The following is a 12,603-nucleotide window of genomic DNA, read 5'->3' on the forward strand; positions in this document are numbered from 1 at the left end:
CACCTTTGAAAAGGTGTCAAGAAGATTTGTTTCACTCTCCATTTTGCCCTTCCCTAAACCACTTTGTGGCTTTGGGCAAATGACTTCTTAGTTCCCTCTTCTATAAAATGAGAGGGTTGGACTTATTTTTAATTTTTTTGTTGTTTGTTTTTCTGAACTTAACAAATATTTACAAACAGGATCATTTCTATATACAAAGAAGAACAGAAAAAGAGGATTGCCTATGAAACCACCAGTCTCGCCTTACAGCTTACATTTCTTTTCAGAGTTATTTAATAAATTGAATAATTCGTTTCAAAGCTGTCTTGCTTGTCTGTGCCTTCCACTAAACCCCCTTCTGTTCATTTTTCTGCATTAAAAAAAAAAGGCAGTGACCTGCCTACACCCCCCCCCCCCTTTGGCATCACTATTGTTAGTCCTCTCTTCTTGTTCCGTATCTTACCATCCCTTCTTTTCTCGCTCCCACCCCCAGAGCACCTTGTAACAAATAAGCAGAATTAAGCAAAACATTCATACGTTGCCCATGTCTGAAAAGATCTCAGCCTGTACCTCCAGTCTCCTATGTCTCTGTATCTGCACCCACCCACTGTTAGTAAAGGGGAAGGTACCAGTTGCATTTTCTTATCTTATTCTCTTGGTCATTATAAGTACACAGCCATCAGTTTTGATTTTTTTTTTCCTCTTTTTATTTCATTTGTTTTAGTCTTACCATTTTCCTGGTTGTGCTTGTTTTACTCTCTCAGGTCTTCTAAGTCTTCTCATGCTTCTCTGAAATCTTCACATTTCTTTTTTCTTATGGCAAAGTAATATTCCACTACATTTGTGGACCACAGTTGTTTAGCCCTTCTCCAGTCATTGGACTTCAACTTTGTTTCTGGTTCCTTGTAAGCATGTGTGCACATGTGTGCTTGGGCACGTGCACACACACACAGGATTTTGTGAGTATTTTGGTATGTGTGCAACCTTTCCATTTTTGACATTCTTGGGGTTACTTAGCAGTGGGACATCTGGATCAGAGAGTATAAGCATAGTTACATTTTGTAATAGAATTCTAGATTGCTTTCCACATTGGTTAGACCAACCCACAGTTCACCAGTGCTGCATTTAGTGTTTTGTCTTTCTGTGGTCCCGCCAGCATTGCCTGTTTTCCTTTCATTTTCTTGGATTTAATGGTTTTTAAATCAGAAATTTTGAATTAATTCTGAAATGGATTTGGCTACCTCTTTTGTAGACTTTTCTTGTGGCCTGTTTGCCCTCCGCTCTCATATCTCTCTCTGAACTTGCATGTCTGGAATCCAGAAAGAAATTTTAGGAACCCCAATGAGGTGTCTTTAAAATGAACTTTGACCCCATGACTGACAATTTGGATCAGACTGGCTCATTTACCCTTTTACCACAGTGTTTCTTAGCACATCCATAGCTACAGTGGTTGGCAGTTACTATTGCCCATTCAATAGCATAAAGAAATTGGGGTCAGATATCCCAAATGATCCCACAAATTTGGTGCAGTGCTGAGTTCAGACTCAAGACACAAGCAGAAGAGTGAAGAAGGAAATGGAATTAGAGCTTGTGCTGTCATGAAGGGGATGGAGGAAGCAGACATGTTTGATAATCTGCTTGTGCTACATGAGCATTTATTAAGGGGCCTGTTGCGGACGCTAATCTAGGCACTGGAGATACAAAAACGGAAGTGATATATTACGTGCCCTTAAGGTGGTTTCCATTCTAATGGAAGACAGATAACATGTACATATATTTGTGTGTGTGTATGTATCTACAGACTCACAAAGTGAGTATTAGGTAGTAAACAGGGAAGGTGAGGGTACTAACAGCTGGGAGGATAAACGAAGGCCTGATAGAGAAGGGTGGTGCTTGTGCTCAGTCTTGAAGTGAGAAAGGAAGTGCATTCTAGGCATGAGGGACACCAATGCAGAAGCTGTCATTGGAGAACAACAGAAATGCCAATTTTACTGGACTGGGGGTCCGTGAAGAGAAATAATGTATAGTAAGGGTAGTTTCAGTGCCAAACAAAGGAGTGTGTATTTTTATCCTAGTTACAGTAGAGAACTGCTTTTTAAATAGAGAAGTGACATAGACCTATTCTTTAGAAAAATCACTGACAGAATAATTAGCGGATGGACTGGACTGTTGGGAGACTTGAGGGAAGGAGATCAGAAGATTGTTGCTATAGCCTAGTTGAGAGGTGATAAGGGCTTAGAACTAGGGTGATTGCTATGTGAGAGGATGCTCTTTAACTCTAGAAAGAGCTGAGTTTAGTATAAAGGAGGAGCATTAGTACCAAAAGAGCCTCTGATACGTACTGACTGTGTAGCCCTGGACATGTCACTGAACTTTGGCATCACTCCCAAAGAGAATGAGTCATCTGAGAGTGGTTAGATGGATTACATCCTACTCTCCCTGTGGTAGCCATTTGTGAGGCTTCTCCAACACAAGCACACCTACCTTTATTCCCAAGCTCACCTCTTCCCCTTTAGGGAAGTTATAACCTAACCTCTTAACTGAACACCGTCAGCAACAACTGAGCTGGTGCCACTGGGGAAATTGACCCCTTTCCCCTCATGTCACCTCATCACTGCAGCAGAAATCTCTCAGAGGGCAGGCTTTGCACTCTGAAACATTGACAGGTAAGAGCCTCACTCTTCTACCCCCTTTTTCATTTTGGGTGGAAATATCAGATGAATAGCGGTCTCAGAAACCCAGACCTCTCAACCCTTTCTTCCTCCAAATTATATCTTCTAATTCTCTTTTTGTTTTCAAGGGCACCACTGTCTTTCCAACCAACCAGGTCTTGATCATCTTCAGTTCTTCATTCTCCCTCACTCAACATACCAGTTGTCATATCTTGTCATTTTCCCTTCTACCACATTTCCTCCACTTCTCTCCTTCTCTTACAATGACTACACCTTAATTCGGAATTGCATTTTCTTTTGGACTGTTGCAATAGCTTCCTACTTGGACTCCTATAGATCTCTCATATCTATCTTCCATCCAGTGACCCTAGAAAAGTCAAATGGCTTGTTGACTCTGAGATCAAATGTTATTTCATACTTTTTAAATGTTTTTTTTTCTGTATGTTTTTAACATCAATATAATAGCGTGTGTCTATAGTTTAAAATATTACAGATACATGCTCAAAATGTTTTGTTTACGATGCATGGTCAAAAAAGTTTGGATGACGCTGCTGTAAGTAATTCTGAGATTGTATATTTCAGATAAGGTACTGATTCTGCATTAGTAGAGGGAGTTTCCTCACCAAGGAGTTCCTTATACCAATTAAATCAGTTATTCACCCTATAATGGAATTTTTTATCTCAAGGTATGGAACAGCCTAAGCATACAGATGGAATTTTAATCCTTTCTGTAGTGATCAGTTGGTGAATACTTATTAAGTGCCTACTATATGCTAGTCATTATAAAAATGGTATATCATGGGGGAAAGAATATTGTATCAGACACCATGCAAGAGCCAAGCTCTTTCCCACATCCACTCAACAGTAATCTAGAAACGCCAGCTTCATGTGTTTGGAAAATCCAAGAAAAAAGCCATAGTCATTTTTCCAGCCCGTATTGGCATAATAGAGATCTGCTAACGCACTAAAATGCATAGCATTCTAGCACAGAGTCTGTATAAGAGCTTTTCTTGCCTGTGCATCCAGGCAGGAAGAGGTCCCAAAGCTGGCATAGGGGCCTGACCCTATGCAGGCACCAGAAAGGATGCTGACAGCTCTGCCTCTCACTATCCAGTGTGCTGAGTCACAGATCCAGTGTAGACTGAGGAGAGGAGACTTAGAGTGGTGGTGCAGAGTAAGGGAGTATTATAGATCCCTGGGCTGTACACAGCACGTTTCAAGTCTAGAAAGTAAGTAGCTGTGTGGCGTAAAACTGGGAGCAGAAGAAGGTCTCAGTTCAACTTGGCCTAGTCTGAAGCCTGCACCAGAATAACCAGGGCAGGAATCCCAGAGTAAAGGGGAACCTGCAGTTCTGTCACTGAACCTAGAGGGCTTCTCACCTAGCTAATAAGTGACTGAGTCCAGCAACATCTACTGTAACTCCAACTAGGGACAAGCCCACATGTCTGTTCAGCAGCTCAGACCCAAATTAGCGTAAGCCATTTTTACAGAGATTAGACCAGGAGAGCAGCACCCTGACTTCCCTCTGATCGGACTACTTTGGGAACCCTGAAAGCTTGCAGGTCTCCGGCTCATTCCTGAGTTCTAGAATAAAGAAAGCAGCAGAGGACCAACCCACACATTCCTTCCAGAAGCATACAGAACCTATCCCCAACAGAAAGTCTGATATCAAGAAGTAGGCTACTAGAAGAAACAAACAAAAAAATTCCACCGTAAAATTTTTTGTGAGGGAAGCCCCGGACACAAACCTAGAAGAAAGTGACTCCAAATGATCTACAAACAAGCCCCACCTCCCACCCCACCCCCCACCCCACCCCCCCAAAAAATATAGGTTGGGTACAAGTAAGTAGAACTGGGAAGAAACTATCAAGTTTTTTTAAAAAGGTAGAAGATACTTTTAGAAATGAATGAAATTATTAAAGGGAAAAATTGGAAGAGAAGTGAGAACTGCAGAAGAAAGAATAACATGGCACAAGAGAGAAAAAACCATGCCCAAGTGACAGACTCCCTAAAAATTAGAATGGATACAAGCTAATGACTCCACGAGATAACAAGAAATGGTAAAAATAATTAAAAGAATGAAAAAGAAGAAAATGTAAACTATTTTGGGGGGGAGAAACTGATCTGGAAAATAGATCAGGGAGAGATAATTTAAGAATCATTGGATTGGATTACCTGAAAACGATGACCAAAAAAGAATTAGACGTATTTTAATGAGTCATAAAACTGCCCAGATCTCATAACCAGAGGGCAAAGTAGAAATAGATCTAGTCACCTCCTGAAAGAAACCCCCAAATGAAAACTCCCAGGAAGATTATAGTCAAAATCTAGAGCTTCAAGGTCAAAGAAAAAAGGATATGAAAGAATTCAAGTTCTGACAAGCCACAGTCAGGATCACACATGACTGATATAAAGGAATAGGGAGCTTGGAATACTCTATTCCAGAAGCAAGATACACAAGCTTATGCATCAAGATTGAGTACAGTCCTACAGGGGAGTATTGAATCTGGGAGCCACGCAAGTAGCATTTACTAGTTGTATGACTAGGAGTGAATCATTTTTACCTTACTGAGCTTCAGTTGCCAGATGGGGATATAGTATAGTACCTATTTAAATCTACCTCCTAGGACTCTCATGAAGAATAGGGGGCAACTTTTTATGAAAGGGTTTTATGACGTGTTAAATGCCATGTTTAATAGAAGGTGATGTTAGTATTATCATTAAAGATATGGTCCCTGCCTTCAACAAACTGAGAGTATGTCCCTGGATTCATAATTCTATATAGGTGAACCAGAGTAGCAGGGGATATCCTTTATCATTTAGGTTGATAACAGCTAATAAACCTACTCTTCCATGTAGTATCCTAATTGGTCTCTCAACCTCTAGTCCCTTTTCCAGTCAAATCTGTATGACTCCCCAAATACTCTTCTTAAAGCACAGCTCTAACCATGTCACTGCCTTAATCAAAAACCAGCTGTGGCTGCCTATGGCTTCTTGAGATACAATCAAAACTCCTCACTCTGGCATTCATAGCCTTTCAGCCCGTCTTCCTAGACATATTTTACATTTCATTCATGTTCACTTTATTCCAACCAAACTGGCAGATCTGCTCCCCGAATTTAACATTCCCTTTGCTACCTTGACCCCTGCCTTGGAATCTTTATTCGCAGCTTGCGTAAAATGCCATCCCCTCTGTACACCTTTTCCTAATTCTCCTGATTTTTCTCATTCCTCATATTATGTGTAGTTGTCTGTTTACATGTTATATCTAATAATACAGCAATTCTTAACCTTTTTTGGTGTCATGGACCTCTTCAGCACTGTGCTGTGCAGTCAGAATTAAGTTAATAGACCCTAGGTAAGGAATCGCTGAGCTTTGTAGACTATGATCTCTTTGAGAGATTTCCTTTTTGTCTTTTACCAGCAACCAGACCAACGTTTTACATGTTAAATACAGTTATTGTTTATTAAATAAGTGAATGAAATGTCCCCTAGGTTAGAGACAAAATTTGAGGATGATAGATGGATTTATAGATCTTTGAAGTCAATGAAAGTTTGGGTTGTGCCTCTAAGGTGAGGTCCTTCAAAGGTTAAAAATAAATAGGGAAGGTTGGTTTATGCTGGTAGATGTCATCTGGTTGGTCAGTTTAGGAAGCTGTTTCCAAGAGCCCCGTATAACCACATATGCTTTTGCCTTCCTACTCTGCTATGTCTTTTAGAAAGCAGAGGAGCCCAAATTCCTGCAGCAAACGGCTCCACTTCAGCAACTGAAATCCAAGGACCAAGATGAGCCGGAAGAATTGGACTTCCTGTTTGATGAGGAGATGGAACAGATGGATGGTAGGAAGAACACCTTCACTGACTGGTCTGATGAGGACTCAGACTATGAGATTGATGACCGGGACGTCAACAAGATCCTCATTGTCACACAGACTCCACCTTACTTACGGCGCCACCCTGGGGGTGACCGTACTGGTAACCATACTTCCCGGGCCAAGATGAGTTCGGAACTGGCCAAAGTTATAAATGATGGGCTCTTCTATTATGAGCAGGATCTGTGGACAGAGAAATTTGAGCCCGAGTACTCCCAGATCAAGGTAAGGGCCTGGGGCCACCTAGGGGGCAGGGAAGAAAGTGAGGTTTAGCCAGGGATTGAGTCTCATGTCAGTGGGGCTGTACAGAAACATTTATCAGAGGGATTATATATTATGTGGCAAGACCAAGGGATGATATATGGGTCACTCCAAGGTTCATGAAGAAGGAGTTAAGAATTATCTGAGGTATAGAGAGATGGCCTGAATTTGGAAAGGCTTCCCAGGAAGAACAGCTTTCATCCTACTTTGGACCACACTATATTGAGGAGTAGGTACTAACTAGTCTAGTTGGATGGCTACTCCTTCTAGTATAGCCCTGGGGCAAAAAGATCTTATTCTCAGATGGAGAATTAACCCCATACTAATAGTTTCTAGAAGATCCTTAATCGGGGGTCATGCTAGTGTTGCCAGACTGGCTCTTGACGCTTGTTTCTCTTTTCTTTGCACTTTCTGCTGTTCTGTTTACAGCAAGAAGTTGAGAACTTCAAGAAAGTCAACATGATTAGCCGGGAACAGTTTGATACATTGACCCCTGAGCCCCCTGTTGACCCCAATCAAGAAGTCCCACCTGGGCCTCCACGATTCCAGCAAGGTAAGTCAAAAAGAGGGTGAGAAGTAGGGCTTATTCCAGTTCTAACAAAATGAATTTAGAAGTTTACTTTGTGACTTCAGGAAAATTATTTAACCTATCTGGGTCTCAGTTCCCTGGTCTGTAGTGAGAGTGTACTAAATGACCTCCAAGGCCCCTTCTTTGAATCTTACTCCTGTTCATAACCTCCTTTGATGAGTCCTTACTACCGTATCCCACAGTTCCCACAGACGCCTTAGCCAACAAGCTGTTTGGTGCCCCTGAGCCCTCAACCATTGCCCGATCTCTGCCAACCACCGTCCCCGAATCGCCGAATTACCGCAACACCAGGACTCCTCGGACCCCCCGGACCCCCCAGCTCAAAGATGCAAGCCAGACATCGCGATTTTACCCAGTGGTGAAAGAAGGACGAACGATAGATGCCAAGGTGAGAGGCTTCGATCCGATTGAACTTCAGTTTTAAGTGAAATTGGTTTAAAAACATTCATTAATCATTTATCTTGTGCTAAATGTTGAGGATACAAATACAGAAGCAAAGCCAGTCCCTTAAAGAGCTTACATTCTAACAGGGAGAGGCTCAGTACAAGGGAGTGGGGGTGGAGCAAGGGAGTTACAAGGATAGCGAATGGAGCTATAAGAGATAAGATGGGTCTGCACTTTACAAGAGCAGTGGCAATATTAATTGGACTTAACTTGAAAGAGTGGGGCGAGCACAGACAGAGGGGAAAAACTGGGTTCAAATCCTGCCTCTGGCACTTAGTAGCTATGTGGCCTTGGGCAGGTCACTTAATTTCTTTGGAAACTTTCCTCAGTTTTCCTCTGTAAAATGAATACAGTAGTAGGTAATAGTACTTGTCTCAGGGTAGCTGTGAGACTTAAGTAGCGTGTGTATGGTATTTTGTAAACTTCGTAACGTTCTATAAAATGTTTAGTTATTTCCCCCTCCCCCCACCCCAATTCAGCCTGTGGCTACTCATTTCTGAAGTGTAACAGAAAGTGGTTTGGATTATAATCTTTGGGCTCCAGTTTCTCCATTTAAAATGGAGGTGTTATGAGGACCAAAATTATCTTTATAGCATATAGTTTAAGGTCCTCAGAAGACTCATAACCTTTAGTAGCCAAATTAATTAATAACAAATCCTGGAATAACCTCTTACAGATGCCCCGAAAAAGGAAGACACGGCATAGTTCGAACCCACCCATGGAGTGTCACGTGGGATGGGTCATGGATTCCCGTGAGCACAGGCCCCGGACAGCTTCCATCAGGTATTTTGAAGTTAGAGGCAGGGCTGTGGGAGACATATTCTCTGACATAGATGCAGAGGCATCTGGGATGTTAGAATAGCCATGTAGATGAAGAGAGATTGCAGTGAGGTGGCCTCTTTTATATGGAAGGAAGGATAAATACTGGTAAGGGAGTTGATAAAAGTCTGAAATCAGGAAGGGACTAAAAGGATGGGCAAGAAACTGTTGATCAGATCTTAGATACTAGGAATAGGGAACTGCCCTTTGAATTCTGAAAGAAGTGGCTTTATTTCAGATGAGAAAAAGCAGTGCTGTGGAGAGAGAGGTTGGGGGGCTCTTGTATTCTATGTGATGGTACGGGTTAGAAATATAAATAGCTTCATGAAGAGTTTTAAATTTATTTATCAGATATACTCTGTTACTAAGGGTGTTGTATGTTTGACAGAGCTCCTATCTCTCTGAAAGCATGCCAGGGAGGATAAGGTAGTCCTTCCTTCCATGCCTCCATCATCCAGGCTAGATCAGAATGTTGACCCAGAAGGACCATGCCATGCCTCTGAGCTAAGAAGGGGCCACATCAAGTTCTGGTGATTTACAGTGCTCTTTGCTTGGTACTGAGGTGCATAAGGCATTGTCTTTGTACTTAGCTCATATTCTAGTAGGGAAGAGAAGACATGAAGAATATGAAGTTGTTTGGGGTGAGTTTAGGAGGGGGAGATAACTTACATCTGGGGACTGACTGGTGGGGATCCATGAGAACGTCATAGTTGAGGTCGTGTTGGTGTTGGGGCCACAGTGCATGTAGTAGGCATTTCAGAAATACTGTGTTGTATTGTAACTTTGACTTTGTGTAATGGAAAGAGCCTTGGACTTAACTCTCTCAATAGTTAACTTGACTTTTCTGAACCTGTGTCTAAAATTTGGAAGTTGGAATAGATAGGAATAGTCCTGAGTCTGGATATGAAGGTTAAGTGTGTTTGGGCCTGGAGAGAGAGGCATGCCTTCCAGGTGCATAGAACAGCATGAACAAAGGTGAAAAAATGGGGAAACGTAATTTGCTATTGGTAATTTCTGGAGCAAGCACAGCCTCAGGTTCTCCCCTAGGAGGAGAGAGAACATTTTAAGAGGCTAAAGAGAAAATGAGATAATAAGGCAAGTCATGTGTGTGTTGGTTCCCACAGCTCCAGCCCCTCTGAGGGCACGCCAGCTGTTGGCAGCTATGGCTGCACCCCACAGTCACTACCCAAGTTCCAGCATCCTTCCCATGAGCTGCTCAAAGAGAATGGCTTCACACAACATGTCTACCACAAGTATCGTCGGCGCTGCCTTAACGGTAGGAGACTAGAACTGTACTTGAGGAAGAGAGCAGCGTCAGTGAGTCCACCGGGTGCTGGGCCCCGTGCTAAGTGCCAAAAATATAAAGGAAGGCAAAGGACAGGCCTTGAGCTAACCTTGAGGAGGGAGAGTGACAACATGCAAAACTGTACAGACAAGATTAATTGGAGATAATCAACAGAGGAAGGCACTAGTATTAAGGGGAATTGGGAAAGGCTTCTTATAGAAGGTAGGATTTTAACTGGGCCGTGAAGGAAAACGGGTGGTAGAGGTGAGGGTTGTGCTTTAGCTGATAGGGAATAGAAAGATGATGCTGGCCATCTTCATGTGGCAGAGAACCAGGACAATTGCATTGCAACAAGAGAGGTGCAGGTCAACCTGGGTCCAGAAGGAGAGTGAACCTTGGTGTGCTGGGGACATTCCTCTTTTCCTTGATTGTTCAAGGCTAGGTGGGGTGTGGTTAAAAGGACCTTAGAGATCTCTTCCAACTTAGGCTAGGGTGGGAGGCATGGGCTTTCAAGATGGTAGTTGGATATAGGCTCTCTCCTCATGCTGTACTCCAGCAAAACCCTTATCCTAATCTCTTGTGCTCTTCTGCTCACAGAGCGGAAACGGCTAGGCATTGGCCAATCCCAGGAGATGAATACCCTTTTCCGCTTCTGGTCCTTCTTCCTCCGGGATCACTTCAACAAGAAAATGTATGAAGAGTTTAAGCAGCTGGCCGTGGAAGATGGCAAGGAGGGTTACCGGTGAGAAGACAAGCAGAAATTTAGCTGGGGATCAGGCAAAAAGGAAGGAAGTTGGGACAGGAGGATTTGGGAGTTGCTCAAGCCCTTCGCATTTATATAGTGATTTAATTCAGCAACTCTTGATGAAATATGTGCTTGCTCTACTGTATAAAAAGCCCCTTGGTTGTAGAAACAATCCCTGCCCTCATGGTGCTTACAGCCCTGGACAATGCACAAATAACTATAATACAGCGTTAATTTTCATAAAAAAATTCTGCTTCACCACAACATTTTGTTCCATGCCTGTTGAATAATTGAATTTTAGATTTGGAAGGGACCAACCTAATCCAGACCTTTCCCACCAAAAAGGTCCTTCTGCAACATACCTAACAATGGGTCACCATCCAACTTTTAAATTTCTTCCAAAAATTGAACCTAAATTTGCCTCTTTGCAACTTTTGCCCCTTATTTCTGCCTTCTGAAACTAAATAGAGTAAGTCTTAATTCTTCCACCCAGTATCCCTATTATGACTTGAAGATAACTCTCATGACTTGAAGGTTTAATTACAGTTCTTTCAAGTTATACTCATGCCACATTAACTTGAGGCCCTTTCATTTGTTGGTTGCCCTTCCTGTATCAGAGACTTATAACTTTAGAGCTGAAAGTTTAACTCTACACTACCAACTCTAGCTTTAGACCTCCTTAGAGGTCATCAAATTTAACCGCCTCGTTTACACATGAGGATACAGTGAAATGCCTAAAGTTACATGGAGCCAGTCATGGGTTCATCCAAAGTATCTGTCTATATACATAAGGGATTTTCTTGTATCCCATCAGAAAGACCGAAGTGTACTATTGTGGGAAGAGCCTTGGGACTTTTAAAGTTAGGGGACGTGTTCAAGTTATGTCTCTGCTACTTAATTACTTGTATATTAGTTGACTTAACCTGGGCCTGGATTCCTTTTAATAAAGTGGAAGTTTTGAATTAGATGACCTTCAAAGTCCTTTCCTGCTTTTTATCTGTGCTATTCTGACTGGGTTCAGACTCTGTCTCTGACATTCACTTTATCATCAGGTCAGCCTCTCTGAGCCTCACTTTTCTTAATCTTGTCAAAATTGAAGTAATATCTGTATCAGGTTTATTCCCTCTCCCATTTCCACCTTTTGAAGTAGCACTTGTCTTTCAGAGTCCTAGGTCCAATATTTTTTGCCTTGAGCTCTCCTTCCCTCTCCCTCCACCAACAAGAAGTGATTCTGCCCTTTAGGAGCTCATCATATAGCTTTGTAATTCTCATGTTCTTGCATACTTTTACTCTAATGTATTTTATTTCTTCCCTGAAAACTCTGTTAAGTTATAGGCCTTATTAGCTTTCTTTGTCTTCCACTATACGTAACACAAGGCTTTGCTCATATTTGCTGATTTGAGTCTCATATGGGAAAATGATACTGTCCCATTTCACAGCTGAAAAAACTGAGGCCTAATTTTTGTCTTCTGTTCTTTTACAGGTATGGTTTGGAGTGCCTTTTTCGATATTACAGTTATGGTCTGGAAAAGAAGTTCCGACCAGATATATTCAAGGATTTCCAGGATGAGACTGTGAAGGACTATGAAGCAGGTAGAGAACTCAGAATAGACCCTCAGGTTGGTGGGTTGGGGGGAAAAAGATGGATTAAGAACCCAGGTCTTTAGAGTTCCTGAGGCCTTGATCAAAGGTCTAGGCTAGCATACGGCTGGATTCCCCTGGAGTCAAGCCTGCAAGCTCTCTAGGCCTGGCTGGTTCTGAACCTTGTGTCTTCCCATAGGGCAGCTGTACGGACTGGAAAAGTTCTGGGCCTTCTTAAAATATTCCAAAGCCAAAAACTTGGATATTGACCCCAAACTTCAAGAATACCTCGGCAAATTCCGACGTCTAGAAGACTTCCGAGTGGATGTGAGTCAATCTGGCCACTTATGCCCCCC

General features: G+C 42.3%; 1 protein-coding gene across 4 annotated transcripts in view; it reads left to right on the plus strand.

Annotated features, from left to right (window-relative positions):
* Window positions 1-12,603, plus strand: part of LARP1 (La ribonucleoprotein 1, translational regulator) — a 55,484-nt gene that overhangs the window by 37,117 nt on the left and 5,764 nt on the right. For all 4 annotated transcript variants that reach the window (XM_036748469.1, XM_036748470.1, XM_036748471.1 and 1 more), the window contains 8 exons: window positions 6,371-6,748; window positions 7,214-7,337; window positions 7,556-7,761; window positions 8,494-8,600; window positions 9,761-9,912; window positions 10,519-10,663; window positions 12,150-12,259; window positions 12,447-12,574. In XM_036748469.1, the coding sequence (XP_036604364.1) occupies window positions 6,371-6,748; window positions 7,214-7,337; window positions 7,556-7,761; window positions 8,494-8,600; window positions 9,761-9,912; window positions 10,519-10,663; window positions 12,150-12,259; window positions 12,447-12,574 (1,350 nt within the window). The remainder of the gene's footprint in view (window positions 1-6,370; window positions 6,749-7,213; window positions 7,338-7,555; window positions 7,762-8,493; window positions 8,601-9,760; window positions 9,913-10,518; window positions 10,664-12,149; window positions 12,260-12,446; window positions 12,575-12,603) is intronic.

This window comes from Trichosurus vulpecula, chromosome 3 (genome assembly GCF_011100635.1).
Source record: "Trichosurus vulpecula isolate mTriVul1 chromosome 3, mTriVul1.pri, whole genome shotgun sequence".
In the NCBI taxonomy this organism is placed as follows: Eukaryota; Metazoa; Chordata; class Mammalia; order Diprotodontia; family Phalangeridae; genus Trichosurus; species Trichosurus vulpecula.